The following is a 26,261-nucleotide window of genomic DNA, read 5'->3' as shown; positions in this document are numbered from 1 at the left end:
CAAAATGTGGAAAAGGGGAAGGGGTCTGAATACTTTTCCGAATGCACTGTATATAAAAAAAAGAGAAAAAAAGTGCATGCTTCTGTTTCAACCCAGCATTGAAACAGTTTGAAACCTTTCTCTGCTAATCAGGACAGACTACCCTCCATGTGGCACCATAAGGATCACAAGAAAACCAGGATGTTTTGTTGACCCCTAGGTCATGTTCATTAGGCACCAAAATGAAAAACAGACAGGGGCTACCTCAACTTTTTTGCTGTCACATGTTCTGTTACAGTCCCTAATGAACACATCCTCTGGAATTAGGTATGGTAAATTGGGAGGTGTGGAGAGGTACCGGAGTTGGACTGGCTGGACAAACTCCTTGCGAAATCGTTTGAGTTCGGCGCTGAGAGGTTGGTCTCCGTTCTCTATGGCCATCTGGTCTGCCTCTGTGGGCTTTGGCTCTGGGATTTCAAACCTGGAAGGTTCCGGAAAACAAAATCACAACCGAGAAAAGACAGTAGTGTGGAATCTGGGAGACACCTTTAAACCAGACAGTAGATGGTGATTGTTATACACTAGATGGCAACAATAAAGATTGGTATAATTCGAAATGTTTGAACACCTAGGTATGTTTCTACCACGACTGATGCCATTTAGTTAACTGTTTGATTGTTTGGTCGATAGGCTGCTGGTCAGCCGGGATTTTTTGAGCGGAGCAGTCGCGAACATATATATATTTTTCATGGCATACAAGACACCTGTCTGATTCACGCATGCCTTAGTGGAATATGCAGAGGCCGCGGTGATCCAAGAAGGGGAGTGTGGCTAAGTTGCACAATGTCTCTTTCCTGACATTTTGCGCGCAATCCCCCAATTACATAGATCATCAGCAGAGTAGTACATTTACTGTTAATTCTCAATTTCTAATCTATAATGTTTGTTTGGTTACAGTCATTTCTGTTAATGGATTCAATATATCATTATTACAGATGTTTACCGTTCTCATCGTCGGAGGGGACAAGTTGTTTTGTTTGCAGAGCTCACAACCTATCCTACATGTGAGAAAAAATGTCTGATTGTCTTAACTCACCATCACAAATGTTTTATTTTACCTTTATTTAACTAGGCAAGTCAGTTAAGAACAAATTCGTATTTACAATGATGGCCTACTTCAGCCAAACCCGGGCCAATTGTGCGCCGCCCTATGGGACTCCCAATCACAGCCGGATGTGATGCAGCCTGGATTCGAAGCCAGGGACTGCAGTGACGCCTCTTGCACCGAGATGCAGTGCCTTAGACCACTGCGACTCTCTAGTTGTGGAGCTTCTCAAAGTTATTTATTCTTCATCTCAAACAGCGAGTAAAGTGTGTTTATTGATAATGACAATGGTTCCTCAACATATTTGAAAAATATTTCCAGCTCTCTCCCTTTCGATCGAATCCCTCAGCATGAAAGGGAAAAATGTAATGTTCTGATCCAGTGCAAACATCATAAAATACCTAATTACTTCTTATCCCTTGCACAAATAGCTTACAGCTGTGTGTCTGTCCCAAGTTCACTGGCGCAAGAAACTGAGGGCCCAGAATAATTTATAAAATGTTACAAGTTTGCTAGCGCGAGCATCGGGCCCGGATCCAGTTGATAGCCTAGTATAGGTATTCCCAAACTGGGGTACGCAATGCCATCGGGGGTACGCAAAATAAAAATGTGATAGTCATTTTTTAAAAATATAATAATATATATATATTTTTTTTTCCCGCATTTTCAAACAGCCCAACGGGGCTATACATTTAGGTGACATTTTTATTTTGCCTGAGAAGCCTCGTTTCACTGCCAAAAATAAAATTAAACCATCTAGTGTTCAGCAAAATAACAACACAATGTCAAATACAGGTAGCCAAGTCAAATAATTAACATCCAATCACATTAACTGTTACTCTCTCCACTGGCTTCCAGTTGAAGCTCGCATCCGCTACAAGACCATGGTGCTTGCCTACGGAGCTGTGAGGGGAACGGCACCTCAGTACCTCCAGGCTCTGATCAGGCCCTACACCCAAACAAGGGCACTGCGTTCATCCACCTCTGGCCTGCTCGCCTCCCTACCACTGAGGAAGTACAGTTCCCGCTCAGCCCAGTCAAAACTGTTCGCTGCTCTGGCCCCCCAATGGTGGAACAAACTCCCTCACGACGCCAGGACAGCGGAGTCAATCACCACCTTCCGGAGACACCTGAAACCCCACCTCTTTAAGGAATACCTAGGATAGGATAAAGTAATCCTTCTCCCCCCTTAAAAGACCTAGATGCACTATTGTAAAGTGGCTGTTCCACTGGATGTCATAAGGTGAAAGCACCAATTTGTAAGTCGCTCTGGATAAGAGCGTCTGCTAAATGACTTAAATGTAAATGGAATTCCACTAACAGTCTGTATGGAGCCAAACGTAGCTGCTGCTCATGTTGGTATCTGTACTGATGGCGCAAGCCAAGACAGGGAGACATAGTGGAGTGGTAAAGCTCGTGCAAGCATTTGCTCCCGAAACCACTTGGGTACACTGCAGCATCCACCCAGAGGCTCTTGCTGCCAAGGGAATGCCTGACAGCTGGAAAGACGTGTTGGATACTGCAGGGAAAATGGTTACCATTGTTAAAGCAAGGCTCCTGAACTCTCGTGTTTTTTCTGCACTATGCAATGGATATGGGCAGCGACCATGTAATGCCTTTACAACATACAGAAGTGTGCTGGTTATCAAGGGACAAAGTTGACACTTTTTAAAAATTGAGAGACGAGCTTAAAGTTCTTTACTGACCACAATTTTCACTTGTCTGACCGCTTGCATGATGACGAGTTTCTCACACGACTGGCCTCTATGGGTGATGTTTTTTTTTACCTGAATGATCTGAATCTAGGATTACAGGGACAATCTGCAACTATATTCAATGTGCGGGACAAAATTGAGGTTATGATAATGACGTTGGAGCTTTTCTCTGTCTGCATTAACAAGGACAACACACAGGTCTTTCCATCACTATATGATTTTTTTGAGGGCAAATGAACTCAAGCTTACGGACAATTTAACATGTGATATAGAGAAGCACCTGAGTGAGTTGAGTGCGCAATTACACAGGTACTTTCCCGAAACGGATGACTAACAACTGGATTCGTTATCCCGTTCATGCCCTGCCTCTAGTCCACTTACTGATATCTGAACAAGAGAGCCTCATCAAAATTGCAACAAGCAGTTCTGTGAAAATGTTACTTAAATCAGAAGCCACTGCCAGATTTCTTGATTGGGCTGTGCTCAGAGCGTCCTGTCTTGGCTAATCTCGCTGTTAAGACACTGACGCCCTTTGCAACCACGTACCTATGAGTGGATTCTCGGCCCTCACTAGCATGAAAACTAAATACAGGCACAGACTGAGTGGAGAATTATTTAAGACAGACTCTCCAATACAACCAAACATTGCAGAGTTATGTGCATCCTTTCAAGCACACCCTACTCATTAACCTGTGGTGAGTTATTCACAATTTTCAATGAACAAATAAGGTTTTATATGTAATATGATTAAATAAAGATGATTGATTATTATTATATTATTTGTGCCATGGCCCTATAAAAGCTCTTTGTCACTTCCCACGAGCCGGGTTGTGACAAAAATTCCTACTCATTCTAAATGTATTGTATAGTGTGTGTGGCAGGCTTACAATGATGGCAAAAAACAACCTTTGAGAGTGCGCTGACCCTGGTGCTAGAGGGGGCAGGCAGCTGGAGGTTAAATGTTTGAAGGGGTACGGGACTATAAAAAGTTTGGAAACTACTGGCCTGGTTGATACAATGTTTCAAGTTCGATACAGACCGGCCATACGTAGCCAATGTGATTTATAGGATATACATTTTCTTATATCAGGATATTTTCTACCTGCAGGCAGCAATGTTATAATTTGTTGGCTTTATGTAGCCTATTTTTTACAGAGTTGGCAATGGCAATATAAGTTACTTTTAGATTTGTTTAATATTCATTTAGATAGAACTTAGATGAACCACATGGCAAAGATTTTGAGATATGAAGACTTTATTATAAATTAAATGAAACCGTTTGTTTTGATAATTGATAATCCTAACTGGCACGCAGAACGGTAGAAATGCTAACATAAATTGGCACTCCAAATGGAAAAGGTCGCCGACCCCTGCTGTAGCCTATTATCTGCAAAGGCCAGCAGCAGAGGGAGGAGGGCGGCACAGTTTTTTTTTTCTTTGAGTGATTTGTGCGTCTCAATTATTTGATCAAACAGTGTACTTAAAGCATCAGACAAGCTACATATAGTTGATTTTATTAAAAAAGTCAAAATACGTTTAAAATATGGAAAAATACACGTTTAAAAATGTCGACCAATTGATCGGTCGAAACAGAGGACTCTCGGTTGATCAAGATTTTTTAGTCAGGGACAGCCCTAGTTTCTATAAATGTATATAGGAATATATTGTCCATGATAAATACATCTCTGTCTTTGTTCTGACAAAGGTCAGAGTCAACGAGCACGGACAAATAATCTTGTTGACTGAAAACATTTTCCGAAGTAAAAGGCAATGTATCTGATGTTGAAAAATATGATACAATATTAGACAAAGGCGGTTCTTCATAGAATAATAACAGTGGAGCCCAAATCGTAGAATGGCATCAACATTCTCACCTCTCCATAAGAAGACCCAGCAGCTCCTGAGGTTTGCAGAAGGACCTGTAGGTTGTTAGAAATGTTCGGACAAAATTTGGATCTGCAAGAAGGAAAAACAATGGGATTGTCAGCCATTTTGTTAATCATTCCCAGCAGTGTGCAAGTATCTATTTTTCTTTCATGACTTTCAGTGATCCCGATTTAAATTTGCTACTGTTTGCCGGCTAGATATCTTATAACTTTTCAGTTAACAGTCTAAGATATGCTAACCAATGTCATGCGTATTATTAGGCACCAAACAGAAAAAAACGGACTGAAACATGGTCGACAACTCGACTTGTCCAATAAGAAAGATGTCAAACATTCCCAAGTGAACATGACCCAGGTCTGTGTGTATATTAGGAGTGCGGATGCTGTGGTTATGCGGGCCTTGGAGTGTGAGCTACAGGGCACCTAGCAAGGGCTAGATCTTCTGCAGTCCAAACAGGATCGTTAGCTCGTGGTTCACATGATGGATCTGTCCAAGCCCTTTCGCCGGGCCTGGCGGGCAGTGGGGGGGACAATAGCTGCCTCAGTGTGGATTTACAAACAATCGGCCTGGAACCATTTCAGCCAGGAAACAGACGCTGCTCTGACGCACGCAACTGCCACTCCACCACACACACGCTTAAAAATAGATTACCCGCCTGCCCTTCCCACCACCGACATACACACTGCAGTGTTTCTCCTAGGCTTTGGCCACACATACAAGTATACTGTAGGACAAGTCAACAACATTACTTGGGTATGACTCAACAGAATACGAACTTATAAAAAGTTACATTTTCACTGGGCAGTTACTTTAATGTTAACTTCCTGCAATTTTACACATGTTTTGCCTTGGCTTATGTTGTGTTCTTATGCTATCGGAGTGACTCAAACTTTAAAACAAAATTTTAGATTCTCACTGGCAGTTTAGTTTTTATTCTGGTGGTTGTTAGTTCTCAAAGAAGATCTTATTAAAAAACAATACAGCTCCATGATCTTTTCTGCATATGTTATATCTGGATTTAATCATTCAAGTTTACACTGAACACGGTTTACCATCCCAAACCTTTGTAACTTATTTCTCACACACACATGTAAAAAGTGTGGACACCTACTCATTCAAGGGTTTTTCTTTATTTTTTACTATATTGTAGAATAGTGAAGACATCAAAACAATGAAATAACATATGGAATCATGTTGTAACCAAAAAAAGTGTTAAACAAATCAAAATATATTTTATATGAGTTTCTTCAAAGTAGCCACCCTTTGCCTTGACGACAGCTTTGCACACTCTTGGCATTCTCTCAACCAGCTTCATGAGGTAGTCACCTGGAATGCATTTCAACTAACAGGTGTTCCTTGTTAAAAGTTTCCTTGTGGAATTGTTTTCCTTCTTAATGCATTTGAGCCAATCAATTGTGTTGTGACAAAGTAGGGGTGGTATACAGAAGATAGCTCTATTTGGTAAAATGCAGAATCAAATCAAACTTTGTCACATGCGCCGAATACAACAAGTGGAGACTATCGTGAAATGCTTACGTACAAGCCCATAATTAACCAACAGTGCAGTTCAAGAAGAGTTTAGTTAATTTGGTAAACATTTTCTTAACCTCTTGAAACTAGGGGGCACTATTTTTATTTTTGGAAAAATAATGTTCCCAACGTAAACCGCATATTTCTCAGGACCTGATGCTAGAATATGCATATAATTGACAGCTTAGGATAGAAAACACTAAAGTTTCCAAAACTGTCAAAATATTGTCTGTGAGTATAACATAACTGATATTGCAGGCGAAACCCTGAGGAAAATCCAATCAGGAAGTGCCTCTTATTTTGAAACCGTTGTGTTCCCATGCACCCCTATTGGCAATTGAAAGGGATATCAACCAGATTCCTTTTTCTACGTATTCCCTAAGGTGCCTACAGTAATTTCACACCTTTATGTTGAAGAATGAGCATAAACGACTACATTGCGTAAGTGGCCAGCTGAGGGCTCTCAGAGTGATTCTTGCGTAAAAGACAGAGGTAGTCGTTTTTCCTCTCGCTCCTACTGAAAAGCCAATTGTCCCGGTTGATATATTATCAAATAGATATTTGAAAAACACCTTGAAGATTGATTATAAAAAACATTTGCCATGTTTGTCGATATTATGGATATAATTTGGATTTTTTTCCCGGCGTTGTCGTGACCGCTATTTCCGGGGAATTTCTGAACATAACGTGACCAACAAACGGAGGTATTTCGGCTATAAAAATAACTTTATGGAACAAAAGGAACATTCGCTGTCTAACTGGGAGTCTCGTGAGTGAAAACATCCGAAGCTCATCAAAGGTAAACGGTTCATTTGATTGCTTTTCTGATTTTCGTGACCAAGCTTCCTGCTGCTAGCTGGACATAATGCTATGCTAGGCTATCAATAAACTTACAAACACTTGTCTTGCTTTGGCTGTAAAGCATCATTTCAAAATCTGAGATAATAGGGTGATTAACAAAAGGCTAAGCTGTGTTCCAATATATTTCACTTGTGATTTCATGAATATGAATATTTTCTAGTAATATTTCTTGACCGTTGCACTATGCTAATTAGTGTAGTTGATGACAATTCTCCCGGATCCGGGATGGGTAGTTCCAAGAGGTTTCTTAAGTAAAAAATAAATAAAGTAACACAATAACAAGGCTATAAATACAGGGGGTACCAGTACCGAGTCAGTGTGCGGGGGTACAAGTTAGTTGAGGTAATTTGTACATGTACAGTTGAAGTCGGAAGTTTACATACACCTTAGCCAAATACATTTAAACTCAGTTTCACAATTCCTGACATTTCATCCTAGTAAAAATTCCCTGTCTTAGGTCAAGTTAGGATCACCACTTTATTTTAATAATGTGAAATGTCAGAATAATAGCAGAGAGAATGATTTATTTCAGATTTGATTTCTTTCATCACATTCCCAGTGGGTCAGAAGTTTACGTACACTCAATTAGTATTTGGTAGCATTGCCTTTAAATTGTTAAACTGGGCTAAAACGTTTCAGGTAGCCTTCCACAAGCCCTGTCACGTCCGACGAGCATCAGAGACGGTGTAGTAGGATTCAATCTTAATGCTGTATTGACGCTTTGCTTGTTTGATGGGTCGTCTGAGGGCATAGCGCGATTTCTTGTAAGTGTCCGGATTAGTGTCCCGCTCCTTGAAAGTGGCAGCTCTAGCCTTTAGCTCGATGCGGATGTTGCCTGTAATCCATGGCTTCTGGTTGGTATATGTACGTACGGTCACTGTGTGGATGACGTCGTCGATGCACTTATTGATGAAGCCAATGACTGAGGTGGTATACTCCTCAATGCCATTGGATGAATCCCAAAAAATATTCCAGTCTGTGCTAGCAAATCAACCCTGTAGCGTAGCATCTGCGTCATCTGACCACTTCCGTATTGAGCGATTCACTGGTACTCCCTGCGGTACTCCCCGCTTTAGTTTTTGCTTGTAAGCAGCAATCAAAAGGATATAATCATGGTCAGATTTGGCGGGGGAGAGCTTTGTTTGCATCTGTGTGTGTGGAGTAAAGGTGGTCCCGAGTTTTTTTCCCCCACTTGTAGCACATGTGACATGCTGGTAAAAATCTGGTGAAACTGATTTACGTTTGACTGCATTAAAGTCCCTGGCTACCAGGAGCGCCAATTCTGGATGAACATTTTCTTATTTGCTTATGGCCTTATAGAGTTGGATGAGTGAGGTCTTAGTGCCAGCATCGGTCTGTGGTGGTAAATAGACAGCTACAAATAATATAGATGAGAACTCTCTTGGTAGATAGTGTGGTCTACATCTTATCATAAGGTACTATATCTCAGGCGAGCAATACGTTGAGACTTCTTTAATATTAGACATCGCGCACCAATTCCATACCATGGCAAGAACAGCTCAAATAAGCAAAGAGAAACAACAGTCCATTACTTTAAGACACAAAGGTCAGTCAATATGGAACATTTCAAGAACTTTGGAAGTTTCTTCAAGTGCAGTCGCAAAAAACATCAAGCGCTATGATGAAACTGGCTCTCATGAAGACCGCCACAGGAAAGGAAGACCTCTGCTGCAGAGGATAAGTTCATTGAAGTTAACTGCACCTCAGATTGCAGCACAAATAAATGCTTCAGAGTTTAAGTAACAGACAAACATTAATTGTTCAGAGGAGACTACGTGAAATCAGGTGTTCATGGTCAAATTGCTGCAAAGAAACCACTACTAAAAGGACACCAGTAATAAGAAGAGACTTGCTTAGGCCAAGAAACACGAGCAATGGACATTAGACGGGTGAAAATTTGTCCTTTGGTCTGGTGAGTCCAAATTTGATATTTTTGGTTCCAACTGCCGTGTCTTTGTGGAACGCAGAGTATGTGAACGGATGAACCCCGCATGTGTGGTTCCCACCGTGAAGCATGGAGGTGGTGGTGTGATGGTGCTTTGCTGGTGACATGGTCTGTGATTTATTTAGAGGCACACTTAACCAGCATTCTGCAGCATTAAACCATACCATCTGGTTTGCGCTTAGTGGGACTATGATTTGTTTTTCAACAGGACAATGACCCAAAACACCTCCAGGTTGTGTAAGGGCTATTTGACCAAGGAGAGTGATGGAGTGCTGCATCAGATTTATTTATTCCACCTTTATTTAACCAGGTAGGTAAGTTCAGAACAAGTTCTCATTTACAATTGCGACCTGGCCAAGATAAAGCAAAGCAGTTCAACAGATACAACGACACAGAGTTACACATGGAGTAAAACAAACATACAGTCAATAATACAGTAGAAAAAACAAGTCTATATACAATGTGAGCAAATGAGGTGAGATAAGGGAGGTAAAGGCAAAAAAAGGCCATGGTGGCGAAGTAAATACAATATAGCAAGTAAAACACTGGAATGGTAGATTTGCAGTGGAAGAATGTGCAAGGTAGAGATATAAATAATGGGGTGCAAAGGAGCAAAATAAATAAATAAATAAATACAGTAGGGGGAGAGGTAGTTGTTTGTGCTAAATTATAGATGGGCTATGTACAGGTGCAGTAATCTGTGAGCTGCTCTGACAGCTGGTGTTTAAAGCTGGTGAGGGAGATAAGTGTTTCCAGTTTCAGAGATGTTTGTAGTTCTTTCCAAAGGAAGAATTGGTTTTGGGGTGACCAGAGAGATATACCTGCTGGAGCGCGTGTTACAGGTGGGTGCTGCTATGGTGACCAGTGAGCTGAGATAAGGGGGGACTTTACCTAGCAGAGTCTTGTAGATGACCTGGAGCCAGTGGGTTTGGCGATGAGTATGAAGCGAGGGCCAGCCAACGAGGGCGTACAGGTCACAGTGGTGGGTAGTATATGGGGCTTTGGTGACAAAACAGATGGCACTGTGATAGACTGCATCCAATTTATTGAGTAAGGTATTGGAGGCTATTTTGTAAATGACATCGCCTAAGTCGATGATCGGTAGGATGGTCAGTTTTACAAGGGTATGTTTGGCAGCGTGAGTGAAGGATGCTTTGTTGCGAAATAAGAAGCTAATTCTAGATTTAACTTTGGATTGGAGATGTTTGATGTGAGTCTGGAAGGAGAGTTTACAGTCTAACCAGACACCTAGGTATTTGAAGTTACCAACATATTCTAAGTCAGAACCGTCCAGAGTAGTGATGTTGGACGGGCGGGCAGGTGCAGGCAGCGATCAGTTGAAGAGCATGCATTTAGTTTTACTTGTATTTAAGAGCAATTGGAGGCCACGGAAGGAGAGTTGTATGGCATTGAAGCTCGTCTGGAGGGTTGTTAACACAGTGTCCAAAGAAGGGCCAGAAGTATACAGAATGGTGTCGTCTGCGTAGAGGTGGATCAGAGACTCACCAGCAGCAAGAGCGACATCATTGATGTATACAGAGAAGAGAGTCGGTCCAAGAATTGAACCCTGTGGCACCCCCATAGAGATTGCCAGAGGCCAGGACAACAGGCCCTCCAATTTGACACACTGAACTCTATCAGAGAAGTAGTTGGTGAACCAGGCGAGGCAATCATTTGAGAAACCAAGGCTATCGAGTCTGCCGATGGGGATGTGGTGATTAACAGAGTCGAAAGCCTTGGCCAGGTCAATGAATACGGCTGCACAGTATTGTTTCTTATCGATGGCGGTTAAGATATCGTTTAAGACCTTGAGCGTGGCTGAGGTGCACCCATGACCAGCTCTGAAACCAGATTGCATAGCGGAGAAGGTTTGGTGGGATTCGAAATGGTCGGTAATCTGTTTGTTGACTTGGCTTTCGAAGACCTCAGAAAGGCAGGGTAGGACAGATATTGGTCTGTAGCAGTTTGGGTCAAGAGTGTCCCCCACTTTGAAGAGGGAGATGACCGCAGCTGCTTTCCAATCTTTGGGAATCTCAGACGACACGAGAAGTTGAACAGGCTAGTAATAGGGGTGCCAACAATTTCAGCAGATAATTTTAGAAAGAAAGGGTCCAGATTGTCTAGCCCAGCTGATTTGTAGGGTTCCAGATTTTGCAGCTCTTTCAGAACATCAGCTGACTGGATTTGGGAGAAGTGGGGAAGGCTTGGGTGAGTTGCTGTGGGGGTTGCAGTGCTGTTGACCGGGGTAGGGGTAGCCAGGTGGAAAGCATGGCCAGCCGTAGAAAAATGCTTATTGAAATTCTCAATTATAGTGGATTTATCGGTGGTGACAGTGTTTCCTATCTTCAGTGCAGTGGGCAGCTGGGAGGAGGTGTTCTTATTCTCCAATGACTTTACAGTGTCCCAGAACTTTTTTGAGTTTGTGTTTCAGGAAGCAAATTTCTGCTTAAAAAAGCTAGCCTTGGCTTTTCTAACTGCCTGTGTATATTGGTTTCTAGCTTCCCTGAAAAGTTGCATATCACGGGGGCTGTTCGATGCTAATGCAGAACGCCATAGGATGTTTTTGTGTTGGTTAAGGGCAGTCAGGTCTGGAGAGAACCAAGGGCTATATCTGTTCCTGGTTCTAAATTTCTTGAATGGGGCATGCTTATTTAAGATGGTGAGGAAGGCCTTAAAAAAACAAAAAACAGGCATCCTCTACTGACGGGATGAGATCAATATCCTTCCAGGATACCCCGGCCAGGTCGATTAGAAAGGCCTGCTCGCTGAAGTGTTTCAGGGAGCGTTTGACAGTGATGAGTGGAGGTCGTTTGACCGCTGACCCATTACGGATGCAGGCAATGAGGCAGTGATCGCTGAGATCTTGGTTGAAAACCGCAGAGGTGTATTTAGAGGGCAAGTTGGTTAGGATGATATCTATGAGGGTGCCCGTGTTTACGGCTTTGGGGTGGTACCTGGTAGGTTCATTGATCATTTGTGTGAGATTGAGGGCATCAAGCTTAGATTGTAGGATGGCTGGGGTATTAAGCATGTTCCAGTTTAGGTCGCCTAGCAGCACGAGCTCTTAAGATAGATGGGGGGCAATCAGTTCACATACGGTGTACAGAGCACAGCTGGGGGCAGAGGGTGGTCTATAGCAGGCGGCAAAGGTGAGAGACTTGTATTTAGAGAGGTGGATTTTTAAAAGTAGAAGTTCAAATTGTTTGGGTACAGACCTGGATATTAGGACAGAACTCTGCAGGCTATCTTTGCAGTAGATTGCAACACCGCCCCCTTTGGCCGTTCTATCTTGTCTGAAAATGTTGTAGTTAGGGATGAAGATTTCAGAGTTTTTGGTGGTCTTCCTAAGCCAGGATTCAGACACGGCTAGAACATTCAGGTTGGCAGAGTGTGTTAAAGCAGTGAATAAAACAAACTTAGGAAGGAGGCTTCTAATGTTAACATGCATGAAACCAAGGTTATTACGGTTACAGAAGTCATAAAAGAGAGTGGAGCTAGGCACTGCAGGGCCTGGATTCACCTCTACATCACCAGAGGAACAGAGGAGGAGTAGGATAAGGGGACGGCTAAAAGCTATGAGAATTGGTCGTCTAGAACGTCCGGAACAGAGAGTAAAAGGAGGTTTCTGGGGGCGATAAAATAGCTTCAAGGTATAATGTACAGACAAAGGTATGGTAGGATGTGAATACAGTGGAGGTAAACCTAGGTATTGAGTGATGATGAGAGAGATGACCTGGCCTCCACAATCCCCCGACCTCAACCCAATTTAGATGGTTTGGGATGAGTTGTACCGCAGAGTGAAGGAAAAGCAGCCAACAAGTGCTCAGCATATGTGGGAACTCCTTCAAGACTGTTGGAAAAGCATTCCAGGTGAAGCTGGTTGAGAGAATTTCAAGTTTGCGCAAAACTGTCATAAATGCAAAGGGTGGCTACTTTGAAGAATATCAAATATAAAATATATTTTGATTTGTTTAAGCCTTTTTTGGTTACTAAATGATTCCACATGTGTAATTTCATAGTGTTGATGTTTTCACTATTATTCAATGTAGAAAATACAAAAAAATAAAAACCCTTGAATGACTAGGTGTCCAAATTTTTGACTCGTACTGTAAATATGTATAGGGGTAAAGTAACTAGCCATCGGGATATAATAAACAGAGTAGCAGCCTACATGATGGATTGTATGTGAGTGTGTGTAGATTCAGTATAAATGTTTGTGCATGTCAGCAAATGGTCCCTCTCACACTCATGATAAAGTATTCAGACCCCTCAACTTTTCCACATTTTATTACGTTACAGCCTTACTCTAAAATGGATTAAATAAAAATTGCTTATCAATCTACACAGAATAACCTATAATGACAAAACGAAAACAGGTTTTTAGAAATGTTAGCCAACGTATTACAAATAAAAAACAAATACCTTATTTACATAAGTACTCAGACCCTTTGCTATGAGACTTGAAATTGAGCTCAGGTGCATCCTGTTTCCATTGATCATCCTTGAAATGTTTCTACAACTTGATTGGAGTCCCCCTGTGGTAAATTCAATTGATTGGACATGATTTGGAAAGGTACAGAACTGTCTATACAAGGTCTCACAGTTGACTATGCATGTCAGAGCAAAACCAAGCCATGAGGTAGAAGGGATTGTTTGTAGAGCTCAGAGACAGGATGGTGTCAAGGCACAGATCTGGGGAAGGGTACCAAAACCTTTCCGCAGCATTGAAGGTCCCCAAGAACACACTGGCCGCAATCATTCTTAAATGGAAGACGTTTGGAAGTACCAAGACTCTTCCTAGAGTTGGCTGCACGGCCAAACTGAGCAATCGGGGGAGAAGGGCCTTGGTCAGGGATGTGATCAAGAACCCGATAGTCACTCTGACAGTGCTTGAGAGTTCCTCTGTGACGATGGGAGAACCTTCCAGAAGGACAACCATCTCTGCAGCACTCCACCAATCTGGCCTTTATGGTAGAGTGGCCAGGCGAAAGCCACTCATCAGTAAAAGGCACATGACAGCCTGCTTGGAGTTTGCAAAAAGGCACCTAAAGTACTCTCAGACCATGAAGGACTCAGACCATCCTTGATGAAAACCTGCTCAGGACCTCAGACTAGGGTGAAGGTTCACCTTCCAACAGGCCAACGACCCAAAGCACACAGCCAAGACAACACAGGAGTGGTTTTGGGACAAGTCTCCGAATGTCCTTGAGTGGCCCAGACAGAGCCCGGACTTGAACCCGATCGAAAATCTCTGGAGAGACCTGAAAGTAGCTGTGCAGCGACACTCCCCATCCAACCTGACAGAGCTTGAGAGGATCTGCAGAGGAGTATGGGAGAAACTCCCCAAATACAGGTGTCCCAAGCTTTTAGCGTCATACCCAAGAAGACTGGCTGTAATCGCTGCCGAAAGTGATTCAGCAAAGTACTGAGTAAAGGGTCTGAATACTTATGTAAATGTGATTTTTTTTAAATGTATTTTTATATATATTTGCAAACATTAAAAAATTTTTTTTTTTTGCTTTGTCATTATGGGGTATTGTGTGTAGATTGAAGAGGCGAATTAAAAAATATATATTTTAGAATAAGGCTGTAACGTAACAAAATGTGGAAAAAGTCAAGGGGTCTGAATACTTTTCAAATGCACTGTATTATATATCATTTGAAAGGTCATGAAAGAACCACTTGTCAATCAAAGTTTAAAATATATCAGGGTTTCCTTTTTAATGGCTTTACAGGTCATTCGGATATGCAGTGGTGTAAAGTACTTAAGTATAAATACTTTTAAAAATTACTTAAGTAGTACTTCAGTGCATCTGTACTTTACTATTTACTCCATACATTTTCCCTGACACCCATAAGTACTTGTTACATTTTGACAGGAAAATGATCCAATTCACACACATCAAGAGAACATCCCTGGTCATCCCTACTGCCGCTGATCTGGTGGACACACTAAACACAAATGCGTCATTTGTAAATTATGTCAGTGCTGGAGTGTGCCCCTGGCTATCAGTCAATAAAAATATATAAAAAATAATAATTGTGTCGTCTGGTTTGCTTAATATAAGGAATTTTTAATGGTTGGTTTATACTTCTCCTTTTGATATTTAAATACATTTTAGCAGTTCTGTTTACTTTTGATACTTAAGTACATTTAAAACCAAATATTTTTTACTCAAGTAGTATTTCACTGGGTGACTTTCACTTACTTGAGTCATTTTCTATTAAAGGTATCTTTACTTTTACTCAGGACAATTGAGTACTTTTTCCACCACTGCCGTTATATACCAGAGGGGTCAATGGTCAACGTCCTGTTGACCTGAACATTCCGAAAATGTGTCTGTATCTCTAAGCTTTCCAATGATATTAGATTAAAAGGGTACAAGTGAGCAATAACTTGTTGTATAGTGATAGTTTGTCATAGGGTAAAATCCCAATGGGAAAAATAGATGGGACGGAGAGATGAAAGACAACACGCAGAAAGCTACCATTAATGCACTGCTATCACCCATTTTCCAACTCTAGGGACATAGACCTTCAAAGAAATCACTAAGAGACATCGTTGTCCCAAGTGAGCCCGACCGACCCTCCTGGCTCATGGACTACATGGATTCTTGATTACAATTTATGGCAAAAGAGAAGCATAGTTCCATGCAAATTGTAGATAGTCAGGACAGAGAGATAAGAGAGAAAGTGTGTGTTGTCCCTGCCCTGCTGTCTCCTGGGTGGGAGTAGGGTGTGTGTCCAGGCATGAGGTGCATCGCACAGGAAGCACCTTTTTCCCCTTTTCAAATTACCGTGGCCACACAGACACACTTTTCCTCAAAAGGCTTGTTTCCCTTGGCTTATTTGAAATCAGTGGCACACAGACTGTTGGAAACTAAAAAGGAAAATAGTGGCCTATATTTACACCCTACTCTTTATTCGGGGGAGGAAGTTTACACAGGGGTGTGAGCTGGACAGTCCACCCATGAGAGGAATGTTCTCTCCTGGCTTTGTATTGTGCTGGAATAACCTTGGACCAGTGTTTTTCAACTCCAGTCCTTCAATACTCCCCACAGCACACAGGTTTGGTGTAGCCCAGAACAAGCACACCTTAATCAACTGGTCAACTAATCATCAAGCACTTGGGTGAGTTGAATCAGCTGTGCTTCAACAAAAGTGTACAGTTTGGGGGTACTCATGGACCACAGTTGAGAAACACTGCTCTAGACTTGCAGAGACAAAATCCAAACGTATGTGTAAGAGTTCAGAAAGGATTCTGTGCTAAACAAAGGAAAACTTGTGTCTTTAAGAAGATTTTATACAACACCTGTATGGTTACATGACATTGAATAGCAATGCATAGAAACAGACCAAATTCAGAAGTGCTTGGCCTAAATGTTTTGCTCCCCAGATTACCAGAGCCCACATCCACTTGGACTTTGAGCGATTGAATTTGGTGATTTATTTCCCCAAAATTACGTCATTACTTTTAATTAATGAAGAGCTTATTGGTCCAATCGCAGCCTTGTATCCGGTTAAGTAGAATGGCACCCGTCCGTTGAGAAGAATACAGACCCCATGGTCTAAGAACTACTATGCATGCTGGGTCATTCAGCCTTTCTAAAGAGCAACTTCTCACGAAACCCAGACAAAGAATGACCATGATTTACTGAATTTTCACAAAATATAATCCATAGAACAGTCCTTAGGTTGAAGGATTGTTGACATACAAATGTCAATTATATCTAAAAGTATAACTGAGAAAGAATTAATACAAGTTGGCATATTTCTGACACTTTAGCCTTATCCAGGCCGCCTTTAAAACACCATAGTGTTTCATCTGTAGGTGCTACTAAGCAAACATTGATGTCATTAAGTTTTATTGCTTGCTCTGTAATATGAGTAGTAATTTGGTTTCAATCACATATTTACATTAATTTATGAATATAGAAAAATAAACATTAAGACTTTTGATTTGGCATTTAAAAATATATATATATTTGAACATGATATAGCCTACTCTACAGGCATATCAAAGTTCCAGATGGGATCTCTGCTACTCTTAGAGTCATGATCCAATTTGTAAGCATTACCAACAGTGAACGTGAAAATGTATTCAAAATGGTCGCCCTCTGCTGGTGATATGCAGGATACAAGTAAAAGGGGGGCTGTGATTGGTGACATTGCCAACTACGCCAATTTCTCTGTATAAAATGGACCATAACTTTAAAACTAACGAACGTTGATATGCCTGTAGAGCATATTATGTTCCAGAATATATTGAAACATTTGCCAAATCAAAATGTTATTTTCAATAAACTCTAAAAAATATATTTTTTAAATCAAACTCTTCATATTACAGAACAAGTGGTAAAGCTTCATACGACAATTTCTGCTTTGTAGCACCTACAGATGAAGCATTATGGAGTCTTTAAGGAGGCCTGGGTAAGCCCAAAATGTCATAAATATGCCAACTTTTAGATAAATGCAGTTGAAGTCGAAAGTTCACATACACCTTAGCCAAATACATTTAAACAGTTTTTTTCCACAATTCCTTACATTTCATCCTAGTAAAAATTCCCTGTCTTAGGTCAGTTAGGATCACCACTTTATTTTAAGAATGTGAAATGTCAGAATAATAGTAGAGAGAATGATTTATGCCTCATGATGCCATCTATTTTGTGAAGTGCACCAATCCCTCCTACAGCAAAGCACCCCCACAACATGATGCTGCCACCCCTGTGCTTCACGGTTGGGATGGTGTTCTTCAGCTTGCAAGCCTCCCCATTTTTCCTCCAAACATAACAATGGTCATTATGGCCACATTGGTCATTATGGTTTTATTTTTGTTTCATCAGACCAGAAGACATTTCTTCAAAAAAGTACGATCTTTGTCCCCATGTGCAGTTGCAAACCGTAGTCTGGCTTTTTTAATGGCAGTTTTAGAGCAGTGGCTTCTTCCTTGCTGAGCGGCCTTTCAGGTTATGTCGATATAGCACTTCTCGCACCAAAGTACGTTCATCTCTAGGAGACAGAACGCGTCTCCTTCCTGAGCGGTATGATGGCGGTATGATGGCTGCGTGGTCCCATGGTACACCTCCAATTGACTCAAATGATGTCAATTAGCCTATCAGAAGCTTCTAAAGCCATGACATAATTTTCTGGAATTTTCCAAGCTGTTTAAAGGCACAGTCAACTTAGTGTATGTAAACTTCAGACCCACTGGAATTGTGAAACAATGAATTATAAGTGAAATAATCTGCCTGCACAAAGTAGATGTCCTAACCGACTTGCCAAAACTATAGCTTGTTAACAAGAAATGTGTGGACTGGTTGAAAAACAAGTCTTAATGAATACAACCTACGTATGTAAACTTTGACTTCAACTGTATATGTCAACAAACCTGTCTCCAAAGGACTATTTTATGGATTACATTTCATGAACATCCTGAAAATCATGGCATCTTTGGCAACAACACTGTAATGGCTCACCAACGTTCCACAAAGGGCTGTGTCTAAATTGTATTTTTATTTGATTTAACCAGGCAAGTCAGTTAAGAACACATTCTTATTTACAATCACAGCCTACCAAAAGGCCTCCTGCGGGGACAGGGGCCTGGGATTAAAAAATAAAAATTCCAATATAAAAATAGGACAAAACACACATCACAACAAGAGAGACAACACCCCATAAAGCGAGACCTAAGACAACAACATAGGCTGCAACACATGACAACATAGGCAGCAACACATGACAACACAGCATGGTAGCAACACAACAACAACATTGTAGCAGCACAAAACATGGTACAAACATTATTGGGCAGACAACAGCACAAAGGGCAAGAAGGTAGAGACAACAATACATCACACAAAGCTGCCACAACTGTCAGTGACAGTGCCCGTGATTGAGTCTTTGAATGAAGAGATTGAGATAAAGCTGTCCAGTTTGAGTGTTTGTTGCAGCTCATTCCAGTCGCTAGCTGCGGCAAACTGAAAAGAGCAGCGACCCAGGGATGTGTGTGCTTTGGGGACCTTTAACAGAATGTGACTGGCAGAACAGCTGTTGTATGTGGAGGATGAGGGCTGCAGCATGAGGGCTGCAGTAGATATCTCAGATAGTGGGGAGTGAGGCCTAAGAGGGTTTTATAAATAAGCATCAACCAGTGGAAGGGGAAGTTCAGTATTTTACAACTTGATGCTAGAGGGTTCCTAACCCTGAAAGTAGTCTATGGGCCTGAAAAAACTGTAATCCATGGTTTGGTTCTCTTTAAACAGCTATGCACAAGGTGAGGATACTGAACTTCCCATTTAAACACTAAACAGATAGGCAAATTACAGGCAGGAAAGATCTGCTACTACCGGTCGCTTACTAAATGGCGACGTGAAGATGAATAGGCTTCATCCACTTGTTTTTTGTTCTTTATCAGTTCTCGTTGTGTTATCTGGGGCTAAAATGACACTGAAACAAAGCAGGTCATCACATATCCGCGTTCTGACGTCAACAGTGGCCAAATATTTACGAGCGGTGTGAAAACAGCTATAAATGGATGCGGGGATGACGAAAGTGGGGGGAAGAAATAGGCCTTCCACTATCTTGTCTTTTATGTTTAGCATAAACAGCGTTTGCGCCATGTTCCAAGGTTTTGTGTGTAGAACAACAAGGTGATAACAGGAACAGACACGCCAGGTACTGGGCAAGTGCATAATTGCATGAACACAAAGATTGGAGGTGTACAATGGTGTGGACAGGTGAGTAAAAAAAATAAAAAAATAAGTCAGGACAAAATTAACAAGATACAGAAAATATCTAAGTTTATAGGAATTCGCTTTCACCTGTCCAGTTCTCTCACATTCAGGAAAAGAAACGTGGAGAGGGAGCCATAAAAGTTGCGACCCATGTCTACTTCCTGCTCCTCGTAGCCCTTTACACTCGTACCTGTATACAGGTTGGAAATAGCAGATTTGGGCACTGATAAGCGCCTAAATTGGAACACAGTGGCAATACAATAACATGCAGTGTTAAAGTTTATGATCACTATGTATGATGTACAGTTACAAGATGACATGGCGTCAATACCCTGGGTTGTTCTGAACAGAATGAGCCTGTTTGTCCGCACCAAAAATCACAACCCGTTTCTCTGAATTGCCCTGTGAAAGCTTAACACTGTAAGATACTATTTTATAACTTAGCTAGTCATCATGTTGGCAAGAGAACAAGCTTTCAAGATGCCCAGCTGACTGAGATTGCGATTTATAATGGTCCGTTTTTGGATTGCATGAACAACAGTAATTGTGTGACGGCGGTGATGCAGGTCTGTGTTACAAACAAAACAACTACAAGAGTGCTTGCTCTAGTTCCTTAACGGCTCAGCCGTTAAAAGCACCTTATAGTTGAAGACTCTGAGTCATTAAAGTACATTGAAATTACTTCGGAACTCTGCACACCAGTTACTCCTCTCACTCAAACTATTTTTTATCCGAGGTCGCGCCTACCCCACATTTTCCAGGAATATTGTTATCATGTTACTGAATGCATCTAGAGTATTTTCAGATTTCATTATCGACAAACGCGGTGAAAAGTACAGTAAATGTAAAATGCACATAAAATCAACTGTGTAATGTTTGGGTTCAGTCTTGTGAAAGGTGAACTATCGTGTCCTCAACTTTGGTATAATAATGTTCCCATAAGCTCATATTTCTTCTGTAAAAAACATTTCAATGTAGCCCTATCCATATAGGCCAATTCACACAAGTGTAAAGGGTTAAACCTGTTCAACACCAAATTGACACCTACCAACTACTTTTTAACACCAAAACCCTGCCCCTTCCCCCCTGTTCTACGATGGGAAAGTGTCTGCAAGATGTTCTCTTTCAGGATTTAGCAACTACTGTCACTCCACACATCTGAGGGAGGTATTTGTATAGCCCGCTGTAGGAAAAAGGCATTTTAAAAAGGTCATAACAGGTCAACACAGGAAACCCTTTCTGTGTCGTGTGCTTTTTCTCACCTGCATACATGTGGAAGGTGAGCCTTTCGATGAGCTTGAGCACTGTCCCCGCCTTGATGATAGGGATGCCCGACTTGGACTGCACGTTCTCCTCGAACACCACGTTTTCCTCAGAGTCGGGCGTGGCGAACCGGTAAAGCTCCGCCCCGGGCAGCCTCATTTGCTCCTCCTTCTCCTCCTGTAGCATGGCCGAGTCCAGCATGCGCTCCAGCGTCGAGCGGTACTGTAGCGAGATGAGTGCCGCCATCCAGCCATTCTTGTCCTCGGCCGACTTGGCGGCGAACACCACGCTGTTGCCGTCTTTGAGGATGATCTCAAAGGCGTGCCGGTACTCGCCCTCCTTGTCGTCCTTGTCGTTGATCTGCACCTTGCGCATGAAGAACTTCTCCTTGAGGCGGTACTCGGCGGTGGACGAGGCGCCAGGCAAGCGCGGCTGGCCGTGGTTGGACTTGCAGCAGATCATCAGGCCGTCGAAGAGGAAGATGTGCCGTTCGTGTTTGGCGCCCACGCGTGTCAGCGTCCCCTCCATGATGAACTCGTTGCAGCACTGGCCGATGTCCTTGCCCTCCCAGCCATCAATGTTCTTCTGGATCTCGTTCATCTTCTTGATGGCCAGGTGCTTGCCCTTCATCTGCTGGCTGTAGAAGCGGCAGGCCGACTCGCTGGCGCCGTCGAAGAGTTTGAGGGGAATAGTTGAATGTAAGAGAAAGAATGTGAGAGAAAAAAAAGGGAGAGAGAGAGGGGGGGGAAGAGAGAGGTAGGGAAATGTGGGTCTGGTGTTCACAGAACAATGGAAAACAAATCAACAAAGCCAGCGAGACTGAGATGGAGTGTAGGGTCAGTGTGGGTGGCTGAGTTTCTAAAGCAGCGGTATAACTAAAACTGGTCCAGGAGAGGGTTCCTACAAACAACATCTCATTAACAAAACACTGGGTGCGACTGAAGAGACGTGACTGGCATCCCCACCCATAACTGTAATCCTGACCCTAACCTTAAAAGGACAATTCCACCCAAAAATGATCTTGTTGTATTTGTTTCATCAGATTTTCAAGATATACAACTTTCAAATACAGAAATAGCCAATACGATGTGTTTTGCATACATCTTGAAAACTGGATTGCTGACATGTAAAAACATTTTATAACTTTATCAACAGTGAACCAAAGAAACAAATACCAAAAGAGTTCTTGGGGTAGAGTTTTCCTTTAACCACACCAATAACCCTAAACTTATCCGAACCAATTAGGTCATTTAATATCAGTTTGCTGGTCAGTCATGTCCCTTCAGTTTCCACCCAACACTGGTGGACCAGCAGGCCAATTGACTAGACTTCCTCACCATTCCAGCAGTTGAACAAAACGGTAGTCTACCGAGGAAGGGCCCACACCCATGGTTAACAGGGTGCCCCGGAGGACCAACTGAGAAAGTGCATAAGAATAGAATGAGTCTAAAAAGAATAAAGAGCATCTGATTATATTTCTTTGAGCCAGACACTCTTTAAATATTGCTTTGGTTCATCATACCTTTAATATGGTCTATGGCATGACTATCATATTCAAAAATGAGGTATGAGTATCTCTCATTTCAGTTCTTTTAGGAGCACAATGTAGACTAGTCTTTGTTTTAATCAATCTCTTTATTCTCATATTATACCAATGTCTATTTTCAGTCTATATTCATTATTAAGGGCCATAATAGTTAGGTCATGTGAGTAGTAAGTTCAAAACTCTTTCAGAAATTCACTACGAAAAGACTGGTTTGAGTGAAAAACCAGCACATGCGGTGGTCTTTCAAAACCAGAATGACAAAAGTAAACAGAAGACAAGAAAGCTCTGTGGCCCACCAGAACCAGAATCTTACCTCTATTGCACATAACAAATCAGCTGAGCAATAATTCCAATGATCACTTCTAAAACCATCTACTTAGAATAATAGAACAGCATTGAGCCACTGGGGGGGGTTAAAGGTTTGTTGGGGGGGGGGGGGGTTCTACAATCGATTGAGTGAGAGGAGAAATAAAAAATCAACAAGGATTTAACACCCGCTAGTACAGTGCATCTGAACTAGACCTACTAGTAAACAATCGCAGGGGGGAGCTTACTTTGCTTTCCACGGACGCACAACAACTTGCATCAGCACTCCCGAGAGGCAGGCAAAGCCAACTTGTGCGCGCCTGTCTTCATACCAGCACCTCAAAGTACAGGATGACTGTCAACCGGACAGAATTAGCTTCGCTGAGAGACAAGGGGCACCTCTGAAGGGCAAGGGATAGACTACACTCAAAACTTGCCCCAAAATTTTTAATTCCCATTTCCCAGTCCCATTAAGTGTGAAACTCTAAAAACTACATACAGAAAGAAAGTCAAAACTTTGCCTACTCTCAAGTCTGATCAGAGGTTATATTTGAAGTGCATTTACATTCATCTTTAAACTAGCAGTCTTATGATGAAATGAAGTAGTTCATTAAAGCAAAAATATATATAACGAGCATCATTATCAAACCATCATTTATTCCAGGCAGCGATGGACCTTGCTAGAGGATTAGCGACTAAGAGGTTATTACGTTTTCCTAATGAACAGCAAGCTTGCGAAAGAGCAAGCATAATTCAAATGGCTGTGACAATAGAACTCTTGGGTTGTTCTTTGTTCTGGCTCTGGAAATACAAAGACCCCTAGAGACAGGAAAGGTGTAGCGAAACAGCCAAAGTCAACAAAGGTAACCCTTGTCGGGTACCCCAACTCAGTGTGTCCTCTCGAACTGTCCATTTTAGCCTCCTGTTTGTGTCACCATCCCCACGTTCCCGCCAAAGTATGGGGTGCAAAGACATACCGTAAGATAAGCCATCCTTTCCCCATGAAAAATAAAAACAAAAAACAAAAAGAACAGCAACAAAAGGGGTAATTTTTGGGGGTTTATACCCTACGTCCTCATACTCCACGCTCTTCGCTTCCACGCAGGTAAAGAACGAGCAACAACCGCATGTAACCAAAAAAACACCCCGTTTTCTTCACCAATACAAAAGGAGGGATGGAGAGAAAAATGGTCTGCAAGGTTGGGACGCTAAAGTCCACTGCTGAAAGCAATGGGATTCTTTTTTTTCCCCTTTCAAACTCTCTCACCTTTTTTTTCTTTTCTCAAAGCCGGGAACAATAATACCAGAACAGGACAGCCCAATTCCTGACACAACTTCCCTCCGACAACACAGTGGCGAGCCCCCCCTCCAACCCTCTCCCTCCCCCCACAGGTCTATTTTAGGTCCAGAGGGAAACTCAGAACTGAGCTTAGGGTGGGGGGTGTGCAGAGGATGGGAGGAGTACACCAATGAGGCAGTAGAATGAATTGCTGTGTGTGTCTATCATGATGTCTGTGTTGTGCAAGTGTTAACGCCTCTATGAGCATACATAGTGCACATTCAAGACAAATCCATCTACTGATGCACATGTGGTACATATGTGCTTCTCTGGTCTGTGCCATTATGTGGGTGTCTGAGTTAGCTTTCCATATTTTGCTTGTGGATTTCTATTATTGGATCAGCCAATGTGTGTGCAAAATCTCGTGTGTGTCAGAGCTAGATTTGTATCTTCTTGGGTAAAGAGAAGCAGGTGTGGACGGACCAGGAGGGGTGGTAAATTGGCGCACCCCTGCCTACCTCAGCCTCCTCTTGGCCATGTTCTTGGAGCAGATCCTCTCCATGCTACTCTGCAGATTGAGCAGCGCCGTGATGGCCTGCTTCAGACACTCCTTGTCCTCCTCGTCCTCACTTTTCTCCTCCAGTTGCTGTGGAAAAAAAGGGGGGTGGACAGAGAAAGAGTGGGTAGAGAAAAACATGTTGGGTCAGGTGGTTTCGCTGGTAGGGGGAGTCCGGTGAAGGATCATGATGCGGTCGGTATAAGGCTAAACTCATGAGCGAGATTAGGGCTGAGTAAAGAATAAGTTCTTCATCACTCGCCCTCTCCATCATTCTCTCATTCCCAACCCCCTCAACTCCAATGTTTCCCCTTAAGTTTTACTTTCTTTAGTGAAGACCTAGGAACAAAATGGCAACCAACATTCAACTGACACCACATGACCCTTTGTGATATACCACGCAAGTCTTGCCCTCCTTATATATATATATATATATATATATACACACACACACACAGTACATTCGGAAAGTATTCAGACCCCTTGATTTTTACCCCACATTTTGTTAACGGTACAGCCTTATTAAAAAAAAAGGTTTCCTCATCAATCTACACACAATACCCCATAATGACAAAGTGAAAACAGGTTTTTAGAAATTTTACCAAATGTATAAAACCCCCCCCGCAAAAAACACCTTATTTACATAAGTATTCAGACACTTTGCTATGATACTCGAAATTGAACTCAGGTGTCTCCTGTTTCCATTGATTATCCTTGAGATGTTTCTACAACTTGGAGTCCACCTGTGGTAAAATTAAATTGATTGGACAAGATTTGGAAAGGCACACACCTGTCTATATAAGGTTCTACAGTTGACAGTGCATGTCAGAGCAAAAACCAAGCCATGAGGTCGAAGAAATTGTCCGTAGAGCTTCGAGACAGGATTGTGTCGAGGCACAGATCTGGGGAAGGATACCCCAAAATTACTGCAGCATTGAAGTCCCCAAGAACACAGTGGCCTCCATTCTTAAATGGAAGACGTTTGGAACCACCAAGACTCTTCTTAGAGCTGGCCGCCCGGCCAAACTGAGCAATCGGGGGAAAATGGCCTGACCAACAACACAATGGTCATTCTGACAGAGCTCTGGAGTTCCTCTGTGGAGATGGGAACCTTCCAGAAGGACAACCATATCTGCAGCCCTCCACCAATCTGGCCTTTATGGTAGAGTGGCCAGACGGAGGCCACTCCTCAGGAAAAGGCACATGACAGCCCGCTTGGAGTTTGCCAAAAGGCACCTAAAGCACTCAGACCATGAGAAACAAGATTCTCTGGTCTGATGAAACCAAGATTGGCCTGAATGCCAAGCATCTAGTTTGGCAGAAACCTGGCACAGTACCTAAGGTGAAGCACGGTGGTGGCAGCATCACGCTGTGGGAATGTTTTTCAGCGGCAGGAACTGTGAGACTAGACAGGATCGAGGGAAAGATTAACGGAGCAGAGCACAGAGAGAACCTTGATGAAAACCTGCTCCAGAGCTCTCAGGACCTCAGACTGGGGTGAAAGTTCACCTTCCAACAGGACAACGACCCTAAGC

The 26,261-nt window shown here is 42.3% G+C and overlaps 1 protein-coding gene across 1 annotated transcript in view; it reads right to left on the bottom strand.

The window, feature by feature from the left end:
* LOC115142668 (son of sevenless homolog 1) overlaps window positions 1–26,261 on the bottom strand; it is a 72,060-nt gene that overhangs the window by 13,842 nt on the left and 31,957 nt on the right. The window contains 4 exon segments of the mRNA XM_029682304.2: window positions 338–460; window positions 4,674–4,755; window positions 21,039–21,700; window positions 24,689–24,816. Coding sequence (XP_029538164.2) covers window positions 338–460; window positions 4,674–4,755; window positions 21,039–21,700; window positions 24,689–24,816 — 995 coding nt within the window.

The sequence above is a fragment of the Oncorhynchus nerka genome, linkage group LG15 (genome assembly GCF_034236695.1).
Source record: "Oncorhynchus nerka isolate Pitt River linkage group LG15, Oner_Uvic_2.0, whole genome shotgun sequence".
Lineage (NCBI taxonomy): Eukaryota > Metazoa > Chordata > Actinopteri > Salmoniformes > Salmonidae > Oncorhynchus > Oncorhynchus nerka.
The sequence above is the reverse complement of the archived record's forward strand: the minus strand, read 5'-3'. Positions and strand labels throughout refer to the sequence as shown.